This window comes from Schistocerca americana, chromosome 5 (assembly GCF_021461395.2).
Source record: "Schistocerca americana isolate TAMUIC-IGC-003095 chromosome 5, iqSchAmer2.1, whole genome shotgun sequence".
In the NCBI taxonomy this organism is placed as follows: Eukaryota; Metazoa; Arthropoda; class Insecta; order Orthoptera; family Acrididae; genus Schistocerca; species Schistocerca americana.
The window spans coordinates 300323367-300349206 of NC_060123.1; the positions used below are offsets into that span (position 1 = coordinate 300323367).

A 25840-nucleotide genomic window follows, 5' to 3' on the forward strand; every position below is an offset into this window, starting at 1 on the left:
CAGCATTTTAACTGAGAGGCAAGTTTCACAATTTGTTGTTTACAACCTCCTGCTTAATGGACATGCGGTTTTTCCCATAACATGGAAATGAACTGCAAGGAGATTACATATTAAGGCACAATTTGTGTCAACTGTGCACTTCTGCTGCTGTATTAGCTTGAGAATTTTCATAGACTCCCACACAACCTGGCATCTAAAAGATTAAGCATTTTTCCCTTTCCATATGTGAGCAGATGAATGTGTCTAGAAGTTTCTGGACTATTTTCTCTGCTAGGGCATGTCAATTTAACTGCTTGAATAATATACAGTGTATCAGATCAGATGATAAATCTCTCACTAGCTGGAATTTCATCTGGAAGACATAGCCCTAAGTCACGTCACAAAAATAGGTTGAGTATCCAATGGGCTGACCCCTCTTACACATTACTGTTGTAAATGAACAAAAAATTATACTTTTCCATTACATGAACACACGCTTACTTTAAATACATGATAAACGGGCAGAGGAAACTAAATTCCAACAAATCAAAAAAGGAAAAGAATGCACCAAGTGGGCTGTAAAAATGTGTATGACCAAAAGTACATGGAAATATTGACTAGCATGAAATGTGGAGATAGCTGTCACTAAAGTAATAAAGCAATTTTTGAAGCTTACCATCATCAGCAGTGCGTGGCAAAACCTCAACAGAGACTGTGGTAGGTTGCTTCACCTTGTCAGAAGATGTTGAGCTGTTTAATGAAGAACTTGATCCTATAGGGCTATTCTTCTGTGTCCTGACTAAGTTTTCCTTTCCAGGAATACCACATGCCTGCCGAGTCTGCTGATTTGGTGTTCTAACCTGCTTTATATAAGACATCAAGGTCACTGTCATTGCTAGAGTACAGGTACAAAGGAAATGTGTACAAATAGATAAAGTGTCAAAATTAATATGCAGTCTTGCTAGTAACATAGGTGCTGACACTGAGAATAGCAGTTAATTGATATATACAATGGAAGATGAAAATTGCATCTTAACCTAAAATGTTTTCAATGTTATGACTACCAACCAATACAAAATTTTAGGATGGAGTATTGTTGAACTTAATAGCTGCACAGTAATACCTGTATATTTCACCTATAAACATGTTTCAGGCTTAGCCAACTGTCAACACATCAGACAAGAGACAGTACACAGTAATGTAGTTTTACAGACGTCATGTAACTAAAGCTCCACCTCAAATGGATAACAGACTTTACAACTTGGCTATACTGGCATATGATATTGCCAGAACACGTGATGTGTGATCTCTATGCCACTGCTTTTGATTTTTCTAGTGATCACTTTCTTGTGGACTTTAGTTTACAGTTAATGTTATGTTTGAGACATGAACCTAAATTGAAACTAAGAAGAATGAAATACCGGTGTGGATGAAACATACTTATGTGCAAACAACGGAGCCTTTTCGTTGTTCCTATCTGTAACTCAACATTTCCGCTATATGGTGAGTAGCAATCAATCCTTTTCATAATACTGAAAAAGTATGGGTCATATTAAGAAAGTACATATCAAAATCACTGTTAAGTTAATGTTCTTAAAATTTTTGTATTTGTTATGTTGTCGACATATGAAACTACATATGTAAAAATATTTCACCTTATTCCAATGTGGGACTATTTTCTGTAACTGAAGAGTATTTTCAATGCTTTAGTGGTAAACCCAGATTGAAATATAATGCATAAGAGGAATTTATCAAATTTCTGGTTATTTTTGGTATGTGCAGCTGATCACTGTCATCTCTATTTCTCGAAATACTTTTTAACCTATTACCTGACTCCTGCATCATTCTCATATCACCGCTTTTATACAAGTCATACAGTTAGCATTCAATAAATGCTGATTCAACCAATTAATTTTTTTGAACATTTTAAAAGCACAAAACAATATTATGCCAATCTGACGTTCTCCTAACAGCCAGTGATTTACTAATAGAAAAAAGAAGTTAAAGCGCAATTTACACAAGGCCAGTACCACAGTGACACAGTGCCATTACTCGAAATTTTACGTACTCCCTGCATACATTACCAGCCCCAATCTGTTGGCCCAACCAGCTGCCCAGGCAATACTTCATCTTCTGCACTTCTACAAGCATATTAAATATTTTATATTTTAGTACAAACAAATAATTTTCATTACTGAAGGCATTTTAAATCCATATTTGCAACTACAACAATTATAAAGCAATTATGGACATTGTTGTTGTTGTTGTTGTTGTTGTGGTCTTCAGTCCTCAGACTGGTTTGATGCAGTTCTCCATGCTACTCTATCCTGTGCAAGCTTCTTCATCTCCCAATACCTACTGCAACCTACATCCTTCTGAATCAGCTTAGTGTATTCATCTCTTGGTCTCCCTCTACGATTTTTACCCTCCATGCTGCCCTCCAATACTAAACTGATGATCCCTTGATGCCTCAGAACATGTCCTACCAACCGATCCCTTCTTCTAGTCAAGTTGTGCCACAAACTTCTCTTCTCCCCAATCCTATTCAATACCTCCTCATTAGTTATGTGATCAATCCATATAATCTTCAGTATTCTTCTGTAGCATCACATTTTGAAAGCTTCTATTCTCTTTTTGTCGAAACTATTTATTGTCCATGTTTCACTTCCATACATGGCTACACTCCATGCAAATACTTTCAGAAACGGCTTCCTGACACTTAAATCTATACTCGATGTTAACAAATTTCTCTTGCTTTCCTTGTCATTGCCAGTCTACATTTTACATCCTCTCTACTTTGACCATCATCAGTTATTTTGTTCCCCAAATAGCAAAACTCCTTTACTACTTTAAGTGTCTCATTTCCTAATCCATTCCCTCAGCATCACCCAACTTAATTCGACTACATTCCATTGTCCTCATTTTGCTTTTGTTGATGTTCATCTTATATCCTCCTTTCAAGGCACTGTCCATTCTGTTCAACTGCTCTTCCGAGTCCTTTGATGTCTCTGACAGAATTACAATGTCATCAGCGAACCTCAAAGTTGTTATTCCTTCTGCATGAATTTTAATACCTACTTCAAATTTTTCGTTTGTTTACTTTACTGCTTGTTCAATATACAGATTGAATAACATCAGGGATAGGCTACAACCCTGTCTCACTCCCACCCCAACCACTGCTTCCCTTTCATGTCCCTCGACTCATATGACTGCCATCTGATTTTTGTACAAATTGTTAATAGCATTTCACTCCCTGTATTTAACCCAGAGAGTATTCCACTCAACATTGTCAAAAGCTTTCTCTAAGTCTACAAATGCTGCAAATGTAGGTTTGCCTTTCCTTAATCTATCTTCTAAGACAAGTCATAGGGTCAGTATTGCCTCACGTGTTCCAATATTTCTAAGGAATTCAAACTGATCTTCCCCGAGGTCGGCTTCTACCAGTTTTTCCATTCGTCTGTAAAGAATTCGTGTTAGTATTTTGCAGCCGTGACTTATTAAACTGACAGTTCAGTAATTTTCACGTCTGTCAACACCTGCTTTCTTTGGGATTGGAATTATTATATTCTTCTTGGAGTCTGAGGGTATTTCGCCTGTCTCAAATATCTTGCTCACCAGATGGTGGAGTTTTGTCAGGGCTGGCTCTACCAAGACTATCAATAGTTCTAACGGAATGTTGTCTACTCCTGGGGCCTTGTTTCGACTCAGGTCTTTCAGTGCTCTGTTGTACTCTTCACGCAGTATCATATCTCCTATTTCATCTTCATCTACATCCTCTTCCATTCTCATAATCTTGTCCTCAAGTACATCGCCCTTGTACAGACCCTCTATATACTCCTTCCACCTTTCTGCTTTCCCTTCTTTGCTTAGAACTGGGTTTCCATCTGAGCTCTTGATATTCATACAAGTGGTTCTCTTTTCTCCAAAGGTCTCTTTAATTTTCCTTTAGGCAGTATCTATCTTATCCCTAGTGAGATAAGCCTCTACATCCTTACATTTGTCCTCAAGACATCCCTGCTTAGCTGTTTTGCACTTCCTGTCGATCTCATTTTTGAGACATTTGTATTCCTTTTTGCCTTCTTCATTTACTGAATTTTTATATTTTCTCCTTTCATCAATTAAATTCAATATTTCTTCTGTTACTGAAGGATTTCTACTAGCCCTCGTCTTTTTACCTACTTGATCCTCTGCTGCCTTCACACTTCATCCCTCAAAGCTACCCATTCTTCTTCTACTGTATTTCTTTCCCCCATTCCTGTCGGTTGTTCCCTTATGCTCTCCCTGAAACTCTACAACCTCTGGTTTAGTCAGTTTATCCAGGTCCCATCTCCTTAAGCTCCCACCTTTTTTCAGTTTCTTCAGTTTTAAACTACAGTTCTTAACCAATATACTGTGGTCAGAGTCCACATCTGCACCTGGAAATGTCTTACAATTTAAAAGTTGGTTCCTAAATCTCTGTCTTACCACTACATAATCTATCTGATACCTTCTAATATCTCCAAGATTCTTCCACGTATACAACCTCCTTTTATGATTCTTGAACCAAGTGTTAGCTATGATTAAGTTATACTCAGTGCAAAATCCTACCAGGCGGCTTCCTCTTTCATTTATTATCCCCAATCCATATTCACCTACTATATTTTCTTCTCTTCCTTTTCCTACTATCGAATTGCAGTCACCTATGACTATTAAATTTTTGTCTCCCTTCACTATCTGAATAATTTATTTTATCTCATCATACATTTCATCAATTTCTTCATCATCTGCAGAGCTAGTTGGCATATAAAATTGTACAACTGTAGTAGGTGTCTATCTTGGACACAATAATGTGTTCACTATGCTGTTTGTAGTAGCTTACCCGCACTCCTGTTGTTTTATTCATTATTAAACCTACTTCTGCATTACCACTATTTGACTTTGTATTTATAACCCTGTATTCACCTGAGCAAAAGTCTTGTTCCTTCACTAATTCCCACTATATGCAACTTTAACCTACCCATTTCCCTTTTTAATTTTTCTAGCCTACCTGCCCGATTAAGGTATCTGACATTCCACGCTCTGACCCACAGAATGTTAGTTTTCTTTCTCCTGATAACAACGTCCTTGTGAGTAGTCCCCACCTGGAGATCCGAATGGGGGACTATTTTACCTCCGGAATATTTTATCCAAGAGGACAGCATCATCATTTAACCATACCGTAAAGCTGCATCCCCTCGGGAAAAATTATGGCCAAGTTTCCCCTTGCTTTCAGCCATTCGCAGTACCAGCACAGCAAGGCCATTTTGGTTAGTGTTACAAGGCCAGATCAGTGAATCATCCAGACTGTTGCCCCTGCAACTACAGAAAAGGCTGCTACCCCTCTTCAGGAACCACACGTTTGTCTGACCTATCAACAGATACCCCTCCGTTGTGGTTGCACCTACAGTAAAGCTATCTGTATTGCTGAGGCACGCAAGCCTCCCAACCAACGGCAGGGTCCATGGTTCATGGAAATTATCACCATACAAATGAAGAAATTACCTTCAACTGAGGTGAGTTTTTGCATAAACATCATGCAAATTAATTTCAACTGGTGTGGCAGTCTAATCATCCTAAAAAAATTTAATAACAGCACGAAACTCATTTTTCTCAAACTACTACAATATGTGCTGCACTTAGCACTTCAGACAGCTGCCAGCAAACAACTGTACATTACCTCTACCTGAAACACTTAATGGCAATATTATGAAAAGGATAGATTGCTACTCATCACATAGAGGAGGTGGTGAGTCAAAGACAGGCACAAAGAAAAAACTACTTAACATTTAAGCTTTAGCAAAAAGGCCTTCTTCAAAAATAAAAATGCACACACACATTCACCTCTGTAGAAGGCCTACTGGCCAGAACATTAAATGTTTAATAGTCTTTTCACTGTGCCAGTCAGTGACTGAACACCACCTCTAATGTGGTGAGCAGCAATCTATCCTTTCCATAATATTGTTGTTATTCCATTCCGGCACTCTTCATGGAAGTGGTATAATAGTCCCATGTAAAGACACCACCATGAATTAACAAAGTTCTTGCTCTTTCATAGAAGTTCAACTAACTTATTATCAAGATATGCTTTATGAAATAAACAACATAATGTGTCTAATATGGAGTAAAAAACTGTGCCTGTATGTTTCACAGCAAAAGAAACATGCATAAAACACAATACATGCTCTCTATCACACTACATAAAAACCAGCCACATGATGTGCACATTTAATGCAGCTAGAATATAAAACAGAAAAAGAGAAAGAGAGTACAATTGGACAACATGGAGTATATCATGTTCATTTAGGCTAATATGCTTCTGACAGACAATGCACTTTAGCAAAAAAAAAAAAAAAAAAAAAAATAATAATAATAATTTACACTATCTGAAGTTACTTCAATATGGAGTTATGAAGGCAACAGGAAACTAAAAAACTGGAACTGTACATGACCTAATTTAAATTATGTTCTGGGAATCACAGTAGAACCACATACTATCAAAGCATGCCTCATAGCCCAAAGCATGGTATACTTGAAACTTAACTCGACTATGACACAAGGCTTACGTATGTTTGCAGAGAATTTGCCATTACAGCCAGAAAATTTCATACCTTGTCACATGATTACTCATTAGGTGAACAAAAAATTACACAGTAACAAACAAAAAATTATTTCATATCTATCAAATAAAATATATTTTTTAATTCTTTCATTGATAGTTTCTAATGCCCCTGCAATAATGAAGTAATGTATTCCTAGTTGAACTGGCAAGCAACTACTAAAGATTTTATCACGGTAGCCACTCTTACATTCTGTATAGATTGAAGTAAAGGAAATCAAAAACACAGATTTGGATCTCAGCTTTACAGTTCAAAATGGGATCTTCTGAAATATTTATCGTCAGACACTTTCTCCATTTGTTACATGCAATTTCCCCCCCATTTATACAAAATACATAACATTTACTTACAGTGAAGGCATGTTGTCAGACTTCCGTATAATTATAGGTATGTTTGTGATTTTGAAGAACATTTTCAAAACTCAAAAGGAGTACAGGTATTATTCACCGAGTTATTCACATACATATTATGAACAGTAATTTTCTATCACACTTCAAGAAGATACATAAGACAGTATCCTCAGCTAGTGTCTTCCCATTGAGCTCAACATACTGTTTCCCACTATGGAGCCTTCAGTTTTATCATGTACCTGATCCAGTTTATCTCTGGCATGTATTTTGTTCAGTAAACAACTATATCAAACTGTACTGATGCCTTTCTTAGCATATGAAGCATTATTCTGAACACCAAGTTAAAAAGAATTCCAGATCTTGTGGACAAATTACTTATCCACGACACACACAATTAATGCTTCCACAAACAATTGTTATTATCACAGAACTGTTTAGTTCCCTGAAAAGTAATCATAAATGATTACAAAATGTGGTGCATAATATCATATAATTCTAGGGCTGCACCTTGAAGTGTAAATACAGGGTGATTCAAAAAGAATACCACAATTTTAGGAATTTAAAACTCTGCAACGACAAAAGGCAGAGCTAAGCACTATCTGTCGGCGAATTAAGGGAGCTATAAAGTTTCATTTAGTTGTTCATTTGTTCGCTTGAGGCGCTGTTGACTAGGCGTCAGCGTCAGTTGATGCTAAGATGGCGACCGCTCAACAGAAAGCTTTTTGTGTTATTGAGTACGGCAGAAGTGAATCGACGACAGTTGTTCAGCGTGGGGCACTGAGAATCCGCGGGAAACAACTCAGTATGAACGTGACTCGCCTAAGGTGAACGTTTTCTGTGCCATTTCAGCCAATAAAGTTTTTGGTCCCTTTTTCTTCGAAGGTGCTACTGTAACTGGACTACAGTATCTGGAGATGTTAGAGAAGTGGCTGTTCCCTCAGCTCGCACAAGAAGCACAACAATTCATATTTCAGCAGGATGGAGCGCCACCACATTAGCACTTACCTGTCCGTAACTACGTACCTGAACGTCAACTACCCGAGGCGATGGATCGGCCGCCAGGCAGCCCGTGACAGAGCACTTCATCACTGGCCTCCAAGAAGCCCTGATCTTACCCCCTGCGATTTTTTCTTATGGGGGTATGTTAAGGATATGGTGTTTCGGCCACCTCTCTCAGCCACCATTGATGATTTGAAACGAGAAATAACAGCAGCTATCCAAACTGTTACGCCTGATATGCTACAGAGAGTGTGGAATGAGTTGGAGTATCGGGTTGATATTGCTCGAGTGTCTGGAGGGGGCCATACTGAACATCTCTGAACTTGTTTTTGAGTGAAAAAAAAACCTTTTTAAATACTCTTTGTAATGATGTATAACAGAAGGTTATATTATGTTTCTTTCATTAAATACACATTTTTAAAGTTGTGGTATTCTTTTTGAATCACCCTGTATAATAAATCTTTTTAAAACTGAAACAATCTGTGACCAACTACAATCACAGGGGGCATATTGTTAATCTAGCAATTCCTCTAAACAAAGCATGCAGACAATATTTCTAAACTGCTATCTTGTTTTATCGTGCAAGCTGAACACTACATTTTACAAAAGAAATAAAGTTTCCACATAAAGAAATTTTGAAGCTACAAAAAAATTATATTCACAGAAACTAAATGAATGGACTGATGTGTTGAAATCAATGAAGATGCAATTGTATGAAACGTTAACATTGAAAAAAGTCAGAAATGCCGAATACAGAACTTGCAAATATGTCATGAAAATGAAAATTTGTACCAGGCTGCAATTTGAAAGGTATTCCCACATACCCCATTGGAAACCTCTGGTAGTAGTTTTCAGAAAAGAAACATAGAAACATCTGTACAAACGGGAGTTCATCGGACCTGGAGGTGTGTTCAGTCAGCCAAATGATTAAGGTGACAGCTTGTGAAAAGCAGGTAATCCAGATACGAGTCATCATTTAGCAAAAATTTTCACTGTAACAAACTGCAAAAATGTGATAAAACAGACATAGTGCAGAAAGCCGTTTGGTCTTTTCAGTTGTGAAGAGCATGCAAAGAATGGTGGCGTGTCGTATACAAATACTGCGTTCTTTGTTTACGAACCAGAAGCAGCATAAAAACATAAAGGAAGGGAATGAAGCAGAATATTATTCAATGAAGAAAGAAGCTGTGGAAATGTAATGATAAAAACACTTCTTTACAACACGTCAAATTTTGATTAGACGTTGTTGTTGTTGTTGTTGTTGTTGTTGTTGTGGTCTTCAGTCCTGAGACTGGTTTGATGCAGCTCTCCATGCTAACCTATCCTGTGCAAGCTTCTTCATCTCCCAGTACCTACTGCAGCCTACATCCTTCTGAATCTGCTTAGTGTATTGATCTCTTGGTCTCCCTCTACGATTTTTACCCTCCACGCTGCCCTCCAATGCTAAAATTGTGATCCCTTGATGCCTCAAAACATGTCCTACCAACCGATCCCTTCTTCTAGTCAAGTTGTGCCACAAACTTCTCTTCTTCCCAATCCTATTCAATACCTCCTCATTAGTTACGTGATCTACCCACCTTATCTTCAGCATTCTTCTGTAGCACCACATTTCGAAAGCTTCTATTCTCTTCTTGTCCAAACTGGTTATCGTCCAGGTTTCACTTCCATACATGGCTACACTCCATACAAATACTTTCAGAAACGACTTCCTGACACTTAAATCTATACTCGATGTTAACAAATTTCTCTTCTTCAGAAACGATTTCGTTGCCATTGCCAGTCTACATTTTATATCCTCTCTACTTCGACCATCATCAGTTATTTTACTCCCTAAATAGCAAAACTCCTTTACTACTTTAAGTGTCTCATTTCCTAATTTAATCCCCTCAGCATCACCCGATTTAATTTGACTACATTCCATTATCCTCGTTTTGCTTTTGTTGATGTTCATCTTATATCCTCCTTTCAAGACACTGTCCATTCCGTTCAACTGCTCTTCCAAGTCCTTTGCTGTCTCTGACAGAATTACAATGTCATCGGCGAACCTCAACGTTTTTATTTCTTCTCCATGGATTTGAATACCTACTCCGAATTTTTCTTTTGTTTCCTTTACTGCTTGCTCAATATACAGATTGAATAACATCGGGGAGAGGCTACAACCCTGGCTCACTCCTTTCCCAACCACTGCTTCCCTTTCATGCCCCTCGACTCTTATAACTGCCATCTGGTTTCTGTACAAATTGTAAATAGCCTTTCACTCCCTGTATTTTACCCCTGCCACCTTCAGAATTTGAAAGAGAGTATTCCAGTTAACGTTGTCAAAAGCTTTCTCTAAGTCTACAAATGCTAGAAACGTAAATTTGCCTTTTCTTAATCTTTCTTCTAAGATAAGTCGTAAGGTTAGTATTGCCTCACGTGTTCCAACATTTCTACGGAATCCAAACTGATCTTCCCCGAGGTTCGCTTCTACCAGTTTTTCCATTCGTCTGTAAAGAATTCGCGTTAGTATTTTGCAGCTGTGACTTATTAAACTGATAGTTCGGTAATTTTCACATCTGTCAACACCTGCTTTCTTTGGGATTGGAATTATTATATTCTTCATGAAGTCTGAGGGTATTTCGCCTGTCTCATACATCTTCCTCACCAGATGGTGGAGTTTTGTCATGACTGGCTCTCCCAAGGCCATCAGTAGTTCTAATGGAATGTTGTCTATTCCCGGGGCCTTGTTTCGACTCAGGTCTTTCAGTGCTCTGTCGAACTCTTCACGCAGTATCTTATCTCCCATTTCGTCTTCATCTACATCCTCTTCCATTTCCATAATATTGTCGTCAAGTACATCGCCCTTGTATAAACCCTCTATATACTCCATCCACCTTTCTGCTTTCCCTTCTTTGCTTAGAACTGGGTTGCCATCTGAGCTCTTGATATTCATACAAGTGGTTCTCTTCTCTCCAAAGGTCTCTTTAATTTTCCTGTAGGCAGTATCTATCTTACCCTTAGTGAGACAAGCCTGTACATCCTTACATTTATCCTCTAGCCATCCCTGCTTAGCCATTTTGCACTTCCTGTCGATCTCATTTTTGAGACGTTTGTATTCCTTTTTGCCTGCTTCATTTACTGCATTTTTATATTTTCTCCTTTCATCAATTAAATTCAATATTTCTTCTGTTACCCAAGGATTTCTATTAGCCCTCGTCTTTTTACCTACTTGATCCTCTGCTGCCTTCACTACTTCATCCCTCAGAGCTACCCATTCTTCTTCTACTGTATTTCTTTCCCCCATTCCTGTCAATTGTTCCCTTATGCTCTCCCTGAAACTCTGTACAACCTGTGGTTCTTTCAGTTTATCCAGGTCCCATCTCCTTAAATTCCCGCCTTTTTGCAGTTTCTTCAGTTTCAATCTGCAGTTCATAACCAATAGATTGTGGTCAGAATCCACATCTGCCCCTGGAAATGTCTTACAATTTAAAACCTGGTTTCTAAATCTCTGTCTTACCATTATGTAATCCATCTGATACCTTTTAGTATCTCCAGGATTCTTCCAGGTATACACCCTTCTTTCATGATTCTTGAACCAAGTGTTAGCTATGATTAAGTTATGCTCTGTGCAAAATTCTACAAGGCGGCTTCCTCTTTCATTTCTTCCCCCCAATCCATATTCACCTACTATGTTTCCTTCTCTCCCTTTTCCTACTGACGAATTCCAGTCACCCATGACTATTAAATTTTCCTCTCCCTTCACTACCTGAATAATTTCTTTTATCTCGTCATACATTTCATCAATTTCTTCATCATCTGCAGAGCTAGTTGGCATATAAACTTGTACTACTGTAGTAGGCATGGGCTTTGTGTCTATCTTGGCCACAATAATGCGTTCACTATGCTGTTTGTAGTAGCTAACCCGCACTCCTATTTTTTTATTCATTATTAAACCTACTCCTGCATTACCCCTATTTGATTTTGTATTTATAACCCTGGAATCACCTGACCAAAAGTCTTGTTCCTCCTGCCACCGAACTTCACTAATTCCCACTATATGCAACTTTAACCAATCCATTTCCCTTTTTAAATTTTCTAACCTACCTGCCCGATTAAGGGATCTGACATTCCACGCTTCGATCCGTAGAATGCCAGTTTTCTTTCTCCTGATAACGACGTCCTCTTGAGTAGTCCCCGCCCGGAGATCCAAATGGGGGACTATTTTACCTCCGGAATATTTTATCCAAGAGGACACCATCATCATTTAATCATACAGTAAAGCTGCATGTCCTCGGGAAAAATTACGGCTGTAGTTTCCCCTTGCTTTCAGCCGTTCGCAGTACCAGCACAGCAAGGCCGTTTTGGTTAATGTTACAAGGCCAGATCAGTCAATCATCCAGACTGTTGCCCCTGCAACTACTGAAAAGGCTGCTGCCCCTCTTCAGGAACCACATGTTTGTCTGGCCTCTCAACAGATACCTTTCCGTTGTGGTTGCACCTACGGTACGGCCATCTGTATCGCTGAGGCACGCAAGCCTCCCCACCAATGGCAAGGTCAATGGTTCATGGGGGGTGATTAGACGTATACTATCCATGTTGTTTTTTGGTTTTGATTAGACGTATACTACTCAAAACCAAAAAACAACATGGATAATGAAATAGCTAAACTCAAACAAATGAGCGGGACTGAGACCAGAAGCTATATGTTAAATACAATGGATTGAAGCACTTCTGTCCCAAGGTAGCATGTGAGCACTACATCAAATGGAACAATTAATCAAAACGTGCAGTGCGACAGTGTTTCTATGGGAAGAGTGGTTTGCTACCATGAATACAATATGGCTGGCTATCCATAAGTTATCACAGTTCACAACAATCATTTTATGAAGATGATATCAATATCGACTGTTGCATCACAATCACACACACCAACTTATGAGGGATAGCCAAAGAATGTTAATTATCACCTTGAAAAATTAGTCTATTTGCCAGCATATGTCTGCAGTCCTAGTATATACAGAAAGCCCTGTGCCACAGTACCATTAGTATGCCAATAGACGAGCCAAAATAAAGAGGTACAGTTTACTGATAAAGTAAAGTGTCAAGAGGTAATTTGATTTCTGCATCTGAAGAACAACAATGCTGCAATAATCCAAGATAATTTGGTGGAAGTGTAAGGCATCAGTAAACTATCATATGACAGAGTGATTAGGTGGCACAGTGTCTTCCGTTGTGGTCAAACAGATTTGAATGATGATGAACAAAGTGGTAGAACATCTCTTTCAGAATAAATGCAAATTACAGAAGTGGAGGTCCTGGTGCTTGAAGATGAGTTCATTAATATCAAGGTGACAGTGGAAAAAGTGAAAATCAGTAACGGTTAAGTTTCAATACCTTGCACAAGATTTTACAAATGAGAAAAGTAGCTGCCTGCTGGGTTCTGCAACTGCTCAAATGCATTCGAAAAGCCTGCTATGCAAGGCAGCAGCGTAAACACGGCAGCTGTGTGAGGCTAATACACATGGTTTCTTTAGCCATCAATCACCGTGGATGAGTACTGGGTGTATACTCCATGACAAAGCGCCTGAACAATCAGTGGAAACATGGATTCACCTCCGACAAGAAAAGGTGAAAGCCCAACCACCATCAGTCAAGGTTGGTCGAGCACTGTTTGTAACTGCTATGGTATGGTGCTAACAGATAATGCTTGTAAGAGGCAAATCATCACAGCAGCATACTACCAAAAATTCCAGACAGGGTTGCAGGAGTTTGCCCAATACAGTGTTTTATTAGCTGTACAACAATGCCACAGCTCATTCGTTACAGTATACGGTCATACGTACGGCATCTTTGAGCTATCAAATTTTCTCTCACCCCATATTCTCCTCAGACAGCACCCCGTGACTTCTTTCTCTTGCCTCAGATGAAGCAACCATTGTGTAGCAGGCATTTGCAGAACGACTGTGAGGTGATTTTTGAGGTGGAATATTTACTGAACAACCAAAATGCAAAATGCAAAGTCTGACAAGTCATCCAGCTACATGAAAAATGTGTTACACTAAAGAGCAGATATGTAAGCACGGAGTTAAGACCTTCACCATCTTTCATGATCACAGCTTGTTTTTTTGCGGTGATGTTGAAAAATTCATGACTACCCCTCAATAATGATTGCTTGTGCCATACAGCACTGTCCTCTAAATTGGTGTGAACGAGTAAGTTAATGATTGCAGTGAATGAAGCAATTAAGCATGAAGTCAAGACGTAAATATGAGTCTGATGGCAACATAGCACACATTGCACAGATCCATGAAACTACGGTCAGTATCAAAAGTAAAGCATTGATCTTATTCAAAATAATTCACTGTAACCAGAAAAATTATGACCCTGGAAAAGGATATTGTTCACTTGGTTCCACATCATGCCAACAGGGTGTCCTCAAGAGAAATGTTCCTCAGCCATTCGAATAAGCATTGGGAGTTACTTTGCTTTTGATGTTAGTTGGTGCAAATCATTCACGTTAATATTACTTAAGTGTATTGCATGTCTGATTGGCCGTGATGTATGATGCACAGTGTTGGTGTTTGTTTTGGGTAACTCATTCCTATTCCAGAAGCAATACAAGTAGCTTTCATTGTTACTTGGTGAAAGAATGTTAGATGTATAAAAACTGCAAACTAAATTAAATTTTAATAAAAATTATTCCATCTTGTAAACGTGGCTAATGTGCACATACCAACTTCTGACAGATGACAATCAATCTTGGGCAGTAATGCAGAATGCACAAAGAAGAGACAGATTATCACAAAGGAAACGAGATCACACAACTGTAACATTGAAGGACAAGCTAGGGAAAAAGAGAGAAAAACTGTAGAAACTGGGTATGACAAAGGACAGCTGGTGTAGCAAAATGGAACAAAACTTAGAAAGTACAAAGGAAAAGTTGGAGGGCGAGGAAAAAACTTTAAAAGATGTAAATGAAGGAACTGAAGGGGGAAAGAAATAAACAGAAGAAAGGAAACCAATCTGGAAGTCAAGTCATGCCGGCAACACTGTTAAATGTTCTAAAACGTAACATTGTTCCACAACTAATAGATTTTATAGTTTCCTTTTATTTCCCATTATTTGCAGTTTTGTCCATTAAGAGATTATCAAAGATTTAAACTACATATCAGAAAACAAAAGAAATTTATTTACAAATGCCAACAAAATACTAAGGTAGCAAACAACAGTGTGGGAATGAATATCACTTCCATGGCTTATAAGTAAACACGTTCAATTATGACAAAGCTAATTTAAGTAAGTAATATCCATCCCCACACTAATGTCTGGTACCATTGTAAATTTTCTGTAATTTGTAAGAGTTTACTTTTGTTTCCTGGTGTGTTTTTTTTATGTGTTTGATACTGGCTAACAGCAGAAACTTCTTAAAAATGACTAGAAGAGTGTTATGAAATCGGCCAGCTGTGGAACACTATTGTCTTTCAGAAAATTCTATATTGGTTGAGGATTCACAAGCAACAAATCTGACTATCAAATGGGCTCAGTGTACTACATACGGAGAGCACTGATGCATCAATCATCAGATGTTTGAAAAACAGCATGTTCATGGACAATTCAGTCTGCAAGAGGAACAACCATCCTCCTTAAGTAACTTTGTTCCAACTTTATAGTGCTTTTCTGTGTGTGTTTGAGTTCCAACACCAGATTAAAGAATACTGAATAAAAAAAATAAAGAGTTTGTGAAAGGATCACCTTTTTCTTTTTGAAAAATAAGACAATATGAAAGACATCTATGAGCATTAAAAATCATTAATGTCACAGATCACCTTCCATAAACACATGCAGCAAACTATTCCTAACCACTTTCTAACACTGTATTTAAGCTACTGTAACTGTCACTTATGTTTGGGATCTTCTGCAACTGACAATGAAACATAAAGGTGTGAATCTGCTGAAGCATTTACGAAGTTCTTTAAGTTCAAAACACAGAAATTACAATGTTGTACTGTACAGGAGCAGAACATAAAATTGAAGCTTGGAACTGCAGGGACTACAGGCAACAAAGCCACAACACAGAAACACATCAATTGACAATACCTGCGGGCGATCAGAACTGAGCTGCCTTGTTGCTCTTACAGTCCCAAGGGAGGCACTCTGCCCTGAATGCGCCTGTTAAATTCATTGAATTAATAAAGAGAACTGCATCAACTCATTTAAATGCTGTAAAATATCCCTGAGACAATACCCACAAAAGAAAGATGAGAATAGACTAACTTTGATACGAAAAGCACAGAACACATATTTGTATTATATTTATTTGATTTTTTTAAGTGTCTTCATTTATGTCTGACACAGTGAATGGTGTAAACCACACTTTCTACATAAGTGTAAACACTGTTTTGTTTGCATCTGCACACTAAATAATTCTGAGAGAAGTGCAAATATTATAAACAGCACCACTATCTAATGATTCTGTCATAAATACTTACAAAGTGAAAAATGATTACAATCTTCATACTAAGATTGTCATTTTAGCTTTTGCTTAACCCCCCAAGAAAGATAAGGTGCAGAGGAAAAGATTAAAGTTTAACATCCAAATCACAAACAACCTAAACCTGAATCGCTGTTTGAGCTTAAATACTCTCAAATACAACTTCATCATCTCACTTGAACAAATACACAAAAGCTCCCTCATAGCTCAAATGCAGTTAGTGTATACTTTGCCCCTACTCTTACAGAAGGGAATGTGACCAGACCCAATAATCAAAATGGAGTGCTAAGCAACGAAATGAGTAACCTGCAATGATGAATGCTACTCTGAAGCCAGTTGAGAACAGCAGCAATGACTACAGTATCTAGTGACTGGACACTTATGTAGATACAGTTCACTCCATATAGACATTAAATGTTTCTTAGTTTGCAGGAAGTACACCGAATTTTATTTCTCATCTCAGGCAAATGTGATTGCAACTAAAAATTATTTTCCCCTGTCATTTCTTGTTTCATTCATCCCTCACAACAATTAGTACACATGAAAAATGCCAAGTTGCAAATGTGTTTCGTTGTTCATATTAGACAGTAATTCTCTTTATAGCTGCCTGTAGTCGGTCAGTCCACAGGCAATGGAATACTGCATCCAATAGTAACATGTGTAGCAAAGCAATATAGTGTTCAAAGCAGTTTTCAGGTTGAAGACATGTTTCACTTTTCTGTACCAGAAAAATAATTTCATTTTTTTTTTCAACAAAAAGTGCTTGTTAGACCCTTACAGCCAGTTTTAAGCATTACTCTTCTATGAAATAGTGGAAGTACCTTTCTCTTTGATTCTGAAACATCACATGACAGGAATTTCTCATTAACTTACGACTGACTGCAACACATTCATTGTAAATTAAAGTATCATAAAAATATTTTGAAACCGAGTTTTTATCTGCACATCCTGCAGACAGAAAGAAATGTGCAGTTTCATCAGGGGTGATATACAAGAAGTTGTACTTATTTTTATTTTATTCATATATTCTACAAGATGTAGGGTTTTACATTAGTGAATGGCTCTCACAACACAACTGGACCGGCAGTAAAAAAATCTGTCATGATTAAATGAGGGGTAATCATAAAAAATTTAAGAACAGCTACAGGACTGAAACAATAATTGTAAGATTGAAATACTCATTTCTTCCTGTTGAGACTCCTGATGTACCAATTAACGGAGTTGTATTAAACAAAGGTAACTTACAAAGTGTTGCTGCAAATACTTATAGAATCTGATTACAGAACTGGCTTCATGTAACGAGAATCCTTGAAGAGGGCACTGGAGCGTTCTCAGTTTACTGATCAATACGTCAAATGAAAAACTATCCCAACATTAAATTATTAATATGTCATAGTGATGCACAGGAACCAAGGAGAACTTAAATCAGAATGGAGAGGATCATATAGCTGAACATGAGATTCTATTATAATCAAATAATGTCAAACATTCATTAAGTAATGTTTTCCAAGTACATAAATGACTTCCAACAATATTACCCATGGGTAAAGTATTTATCTTGTGGCTTTCTGAAAGCTGCTTAACTTCTAGCATTATGCTGATGCAGGCAGTTAACAATAAAATAATAATAACACTAACTTGTCTTGGAGCTAGAGGGGTTCTGTTAACTTTGGAAGATGCATCCATAACTGGTCGTTGGAGACTGGTGCCTCTGCCAAATCTGACATCTGTAGAGGTCCTGCTTCGGACAAGGTGTGGACTTGGTAAGCCTCTGGGAAGAGGTTGTGGAGACATTCCAGGCCTGGAAATTCCTCTTGTCCCAGCCACTACAGCTGCGGTAGTGCCTCTGCCAGGAGCTACTGCTCTTGCAGAGATAGGTGCAATACGAGGGGTAGCACTCCTTGACACTGCAGAGTAAGGTGGTCTTGTGGATGACACAGACTGAGAACGTGGGAGAGGTGCACTCGAAGTCCTCGCAGAGGGTTTCGATAGCTGTAATAGAGTTCTCCCTGAAACCATAGATGTTTTGTCTGTACTTGGAGGCACTAACTGAGCTGCCACTGCTGGTTGTTGTGCTGGCACAACAGTTGAAGCTGCTGCAGGAGGAGCTGATACAGATGAAAGTGCTGGTCCTGGTATTGTTGAAGATGTACTAGCAGTAGGAACAGCTGCTACACTCACATGTGGTACAGAAGTACTGACTTGAACTACTGTTGATTCTGCTGCATTTGCTAAAATAAAAAAAAGTTAAATAGCATGACAGTGAAACCATCACTTTTAAAGTTAAATCAAAATATGCACTACTGACTTTTCTATATTACACACCTATTTAAAAAAGGAGCTGATTGAAAATTGAATGTTACATGTTACTCATTACCATCCTAGTGTCTTACAAGCATAAAAGGATTAATGGAACATTTGTATCAATTTACAAAAAGAAATGGTGATCTGCAACTCACGACACAGACATACTATTGAGTTAGTAAATGAATGTAGTTAAAGTTGCGCCAAATTTTAAAACAAAATAAATTGCAGAAACAAAATGCTTACAACATATACCTTCTTTTAGAGATAAATGAGCACTAGGAAGAGTAGAACAAGAAGCTCTAAAGAAGTTTTTGAGACACTGTCCTTTTTTGCAATGATTAAAATATTTAAAACTTCTTTATCAAGTGTGTTACTGCTGAATAAGGAAATAATTCATCAAAAGTGGTTTCATTAAATGGACTAAGCCTTAACATAAAAATAACGATGAAATGTTTTCAGCAGAGTTGGTGATTCTAGTTTTGCACACAATATTTTGACTGTTCCAGTGGGCTTGTTCAGATGTTTTGAAGTGGTCTTATGTCGCTCCTTGTATAAATTCTAACCTGACTGCAAGACATTGCTGGTGTAACACCCCTATATGTAGCCAAGAGCAACTCCTAGGACCTGCTATCCTCTATGGCACTCATAAATTTGTTCTCCAGCATGTGTGTCATCAGTTCTGGAAACAGATACATTTGTTTGAACAGATACATCTTTACAGTTTACCAGCTCTGAATCTTTGATGAAATCTCAATAAATTGAAAGCCTGACTGCAAACATTTCTTAAATTTAAATGTTTGCCCTCCTCCTAAAGTTTATTAATATCATTTTCTGGACAGACTAATTAATTATGCTGTTCCAGAAGCGTGGATTCTTGATTATAACACTGGTCTTCATCATTTCACAATGATTTACTAAGCAGTACACAACAACAGGTTTACTTTTTCACATTTTCTGAAGCAACGAAAGAGGTTCAATGAAAAAAATCTGTAAAAATCTTGCCAAAGTGCTAACAATGACCCCTATTGCCTCCAAGAAAGAATGAGCAGTACTTAAGTTGGGTGTATATTAGGAAGCAAGACAACAGAGAATAGGGCCGGCACGTGGGCCAGAGCAAGAAGAGGCAGAGTAGCACAGGCCAGGGGCTTATACTGGGGCTCATAACCATCATACTGCACTAGTTCGGAGTTTGTGATTGCTAGGAATTTATTGTCAAAGGAAGACTCACTGTAATTAAATGTCTTACAGCTCTGAATGCGATTTTTGCACTGATGATCTGCTGTTGCTACTTTTGACTTAACAGAAAACAGTATGATGAAATTGAACAATGTGTGCGCGCGCACGCTGGTCATCTAGTTTTGACAAAGGCCTTGTTGGCCACAAGCTTATCTTGTAACAGTCTTTCTGTTGTGCCTATCTGCAACTCAGCATCTCTGCTATATGGTGAGTATGACAAAATTGTAAGATTGGTAAACAACAGTACTTTCACAGAAGTTTGTAAATGTTCATGATGAACTTAATTAAACATTGCACTGTTTTTTCTCTCTTCACTGTGTGCAAATAGTACCCATAGAACCAGCAGAATTGTTCAAATTCATTGGAAAGAATGCAGTGAAACTGCTGCATTTAATGTGTCAGAAAGTAAGGCAGAAAACTTGAAGATGCCAATAATAGCCAAAAGAATGGAAATACTCGCTATTCATTCCAATTACAAAGACGGGAAATTCTATGGTCTGTTCAAATCACCAAACAATCACACTTATCCCACATGATAGCACAATCATGCTCATTATTTCACAAAACAGGCTTTGCCAGTATATAGACTGAGAAATAACTGAAGGAGAAGCTGGATTTTGTAAAGGAAGAGGGACCCGAGATCAAATTGCCAATACTCAATATATTATGGAGAAGGCAAGAGAATTCTAGAAAGATGTGCATTTCTGCTTCACTGATGATGCTGAAGTCTTTAACTGTGTCAAGCACAATAAATTATGGAAAGTACTCAAAAACATGGGCATACCAGACCAACTCATTCACTTCATATGGAATTTATTTTCTGACCAAGAACCCACAGTGAGAACCATGTATGGTGCAGCTATATGGGTCAAGATTCAAAAAGGAGTACACCATGGCTACATCTTATCAACTTATTTATTTAATCTGTGTGCAGAGCAAATTATGAGTGATGCCACAATAAATGAAGAAGAAACTGAATTAAAGTAACTGGAATAAATATAAATAATCTTAATATGCAGGTGATACCATACTGATGGAGTTGAATAACCTCTTACTGATACTGAAGAGAGAGAGTGCAAAGGCTGGTCTAATGCTGCATCTCAAGAAAATTAAAATTATGCCAAATACACCTATCACTTCATGGCATATAGGAGGACAAACAATGAAGGTAGTTTTTAAGTTCAGTTATCTGCTAGTGGGTGACAGCAGGTATGAAATCAAGAGAAACTTGTTACTTGGCAGAAAGGCAATGTCCAACCGTGACAATGTTAATAAAAAGTAGAGACAACTTGAACCACAAAGATCTGTATAGTAAGGGCTACAGCCCTTCCAGTTGTGATGTACAGATATGAGACCTGCACCATAAGAAAGGCCAGACAGTGTAGAATAGACAACTATGAATTGTGATGCTGGAGTAAAGTCCTTAATGTTCCACAGACTGCAAAGAGAATGAGGTGGTCAGTATTACAGCAAATTAAACTGGACTGCTCCTTGAAAGGTCTGACACTGAAACAAAAACTGATCTACTATTTGTATATTATGAGAAAACATGGTTTGTTGGGGAAGACGTTAATGCAGGGGAAGATCAAGGAGAAGAGGGCGGCAAAGGATAAGATGAATTGATGGCATTGCAGAAGAAATGGATTGCAACCTGGAAAGTCTGCAAGAGAAAATCCAGGACAGAAGAATGCAGGACAGATTAATTTTTTCCAGGTACTTTGGTTCCAAGGAGTCTTAAATAAAGTATTGGCTGTAACTATGAAATGAATTACAGAATTGTTAGTGAATAACATGTGCAATATGTAAAATATGCAACCTATTTTTCCTGCCAGAGCCAACTCAAAATATGGGGAAAAGATTGTTTCCATGTTCAAAACTAAACAGATTTTGTACATTGCTGTGCTGCAATAAATGGCAAACACATACAAGTATCTAAATCAGCTAAGTTTGGGTCTTCCTGTCAGAAATACCGAAAATTTTACTTACAGCAGAGGTAGATGAGAATTATGTTTATTACACTTGATGTTAGCTCTATGGCTCAAGTTTTGTGACTAAACTATATTTGAAAAAGTTTGTTAGAGGCAAAAATTAGAAATGGAACAGCTGAATGATCTGTACCAGATCAAATATCCAATCAAAGGGAAGTTTCTATATTTATCATATGGCTCAAAAAAAAAAAAAAAAAAAAAAAAAAATTACCTCAAACTACAAATTAATATCCAAGCCACAAATATTAGTCTATTGATCCCTCCATCATCACCAGGAACTCTGTTGCATCATCAGGGTAAGCTCTCAGAAAACATTCTAGAAATACTTGGTGAAGTCTGATTTTCAGCACCACAGTCACAACTTGGAGATTATTTTCTTCCACTTGTGCAAAGAATTGTCACACCTTCCAGTATTGGTTCATATTGGTTAAGACCCAAGCAGATCTTGTGTGCCAATTCAAAGCCAGATGGTCCAGTCGATATGCATGGTGTTGTTCCTTCTTAGCATTAATCTGTCATGTATCTCTCCAGCAATTATCAATATTAACGCCTTTTCCAACTAACATTCTTGCAGTTTCCAGTGGTGGGTGATGAGAGCAAAGTCTATCTTTGCTGATGTTTGGAATGTCTGGTGGACGGTGGGGGGGTTCCGAGTTTTCCGTAATGTTTTGTACTCCAAAACAAGTGCACTTTCCTGCTGCTGAGCTGGAGGTGGTGCACAGCTAAGTACAGGTGGCCAGAAAGTAGGTGAGAGCTTGATGGTACCAGATGTAAGGCACATGGCCTGGTTAAGTAGTACATCAACAGGTTTTGTGTGGAACTATTCATCCAGGCTGGTTAGCAATATTCTGCAACAGGATAAACTGGTCCCAGAGCTGAAGCATCGAGTGTTGATGCAGCTGATACCGTTAATATGCTACAGAGTTTCCAGGGATGTTATTTCAAGTTTTGATTTTGGCAGCTGTTCTTAATTGATGATGTTTTAACTGCATCTTCTATCTAGCATCTCCCTTAGGTATTGCGTGTTACTATTACGTCTGAGTAATCTGCCTTCAGAGTGAACTGTAAGTTCTTTGTTGACCATCATCTTGTTTAGGTGAAACAGAGACTTCTGGCTTAGTGGAAACCGACGTTAACCACCATTTCTATATCTACATCTACATCCATACTCCACAAGCCACCTGACGGTGTGTGGCAGAGGGTACCTTGAGTACCTCTATCAGTTCTCCCTTCTATTCCAGTCTCGTATTGTTTGTGGAAACGAAGATTGTCGGTATGCCTCTGTGTGGGCTCTAATCTCTCTGATTTTATCCTCATGGTCTCTTCACAAGATATATATAGGAGGGAGCAATACACTGCTTGACTCCTGTGAAGGTATGTTCTCGAAACTGCAACAAAAGCCCATACCGAGCTACTGAGCATCTCCCTTGCAGAGTCTTCCACTGGAGTTTATCTATCACCTCTGTAACGCTTTCGTGATTACTAAATGATACTGTAATGAAGCGCACTACTCTCAGTTGGATCTTCTCTATCTTTTCTATCAACCCTATCGGGTACGGATCCCACACCGGTGAGCAGTATTCAAGCAGTGGGTGAACAAGTGTACTGTAACCTACTTCCTTTGTTTTCGGACAGCATTTCCTTAGGATTCTTCCAATGAATCTCGGTCTGGCATCTGCTTTACCAACAATCAGCTTTATATGATCATTCCATTTTAAATCACTCCTAATGCCTACTCCCAGATAATTTATGGAATTAACTGCTTCCAGTTGCTGACCTGCTATATTATAGCTAAATGATAAAGAATCTTTCTTTCTATGTATTCGCAGCACATAACACTTGTCTACATTGAGATTCAATTGCCATTCCCTGCACCATGTGTCAATTCGTTGCAGATCCTCCTGCATTTCAGTACAATTTTCCATTGTTACAACCTCTCGATATACTACAGCATCATCTGCAAAAAGCCTCAGTGAACTTCCGATGTTATCCACAAGGTCATTTATATACAGTGCGAAAATATTCACTGGTAATTGATGGATTATTGTTCAATATGGACTCAGTAACTTCAAGATCTCTATGCTTCACAGTCAGTGCCCAGTCATCAGTATACACAAACCTCTTATGATGTGGTTCCAGAAATATCCGACATCTACAAACTGAACACAATAAGTGTCAGGACACATTCTAGTGGTAGCCCACTTCTTAGCTTTGTCTTTGAACTCAGCTCTTTGCCCATTAGTAACTGGAAACATTAATTATTGGGCATATCATTTATGAGATTGCCAATTTTTACACTTGGGGTTACTTTTCGAGGTTTCAATATGACACCTTAACTCCAAACAATATCATATGCAGCTGTCACACCAATGAATGCAATGGATTATTGCTATCAATTCTTAGAGTCAGCTTCTATTAAGGTTGTTAAGAACAGGACTTTATCTGCACACCTGTGATTAGGAGTGAGTACCTGCCTGTTCAACCAGTACACTTTCGAAGCTCTTGGGACAGAATACTGAGTAAAGCTATGGGTTGATTATTTTCTGGCTTTTCATTTGGTACACCTTGTTTCAGCAAGACTACGTCTTTTACTTGTTTCATTTAATGCAGTAAGTTGCTCATTTGCAAAATGTTTGTAAAGAACTCTGACGCTTTTTCACATACTTGCTCCAGTGCAGAAGGAATTCTGTGTAAATTCCATCAAAGCCTGAGACTTTCCCTGGCTTCATTTCTTTTATGACAGTTATTACTAAAATGCTGAATGGCAGAGAGTATTCAGTTTCAGCTTTGTGATCTGTTTTGAGTGCCTTTAATTTCATCTTAGGAGTCCTGGAAATGGACACAATCTTGGCTGCAAAGTGGTCAGGGGTAGCAGCATTACATGTGCAATCCTGTGGGGTGCTATGATCTAGTTTTCTGAGCAAAGACCAAGCTTTCCTGCTTGATGTGTGGAAGTCCAGCAATTAAATGACCTGAGTCCATTTTATGTGTCTAGCTGTGTCAATGACAGCCAGCAACTCATCTAGTATTTCACGATTGTTGCTTTCACAAAATTCTTCGTACAGATTTTTCACAATCTTCCGTTCAGCCATGAAACATCTTGGAATACACTTCTTTACTGCCCTAATTACAGCTTCAATGAACCACTTGTAGCTTGAACTTGCTGGTGGGATCCATTCTACACATTTATTCATATTTTCAGAGGCATTGTTCCAATCAGCCTTTTGAAAATTCCATCTGGGCCTAGGAAATACTCTTATGAAAGTGATTTTAATCCCAAATTCAAGAAAAACTGAGTGGTTTTGGCTGTGTGGGAAGTCTCCACGGACTTTTCTTGATATTGGCAATGGTCGACTTTTACTATCAGATGAGACAAAGCAAAGATCAGGAATGCGATACATGTTCCAATCACCAGGTCTGAAAGTGTCCCAAACCTTATCATAAAAGATAAGATGAATATCATGCTCTTCAGTTCCATTTTCGTTGCAGTATAGCAGAATGATGCATTTCCATTCCTTGAGAATACAATGTGATTTCTCTATAGCACTTTCTATGATTTGTATGGCAACAGTGGTGAATTACAGATTGTGAAGAGTAATCAATTGTTGATAATTTGACATCGGTTAGATAAGAAAGCTACTCACAAACTGGCGGCATTGCAACACACTAACAAAAGAATTTGTACAAGCTTTTGGAGCCAGTGGCTCCTTCTTATGGCACAAAAGTTGAAGGTGAAGGAAGAGGGACGAAGGAAAAGAACTGGAGAGATTTAGGAACAGGGGTACAGTTCAGAAAAGTCACCCAGTACCCTGGTTCAGGAGAGATTTACCAGATGGTATGAGAAGGAAAGACTTTCCTTCTCAATCCATCTGGTAA

General features: G+C 38.2%; 1 protein-coding gene across 5 annotated transcripts in view; it reads right to left on the reverse strand.

Annotated features, from left to right (window-relative positions):
- The window catches only part of LOC124615778 (S phase cyclin A-associated protein in the endoplasmic reticulum), a 590398-nt gene that overhangs the window by 509916 nt on the left and 54642 nt on the right, over nucleotides 1–25840 (reverse strand). For 2 of the 5 annotated variants that reach the window (XM_047143880.1, XM_047143879.1), the window contains 3 exons: nucleotides 18072–18664; nucleotides 16040–16111; nucleotides 656–842 (listed from right to left, as the gene is read on the reverse strand). In XM_047143880.1, the coding sequence (XP_046999836.1) occupies nucleotides 656–842; nucleotides 16040–16111; nucleotides 18072–18664 (852 nt within the window). The remainder of the gene's footprint in view (nucleotides 1–655; nucleotides 843–16039; nucleotides 16112–18071; nucleotides 18665–25840) is intronic. The other 3 variants (XM_047143881.1, XM_047143883.1, XM_047143882.1) reach the window with 3 other exon arrangements.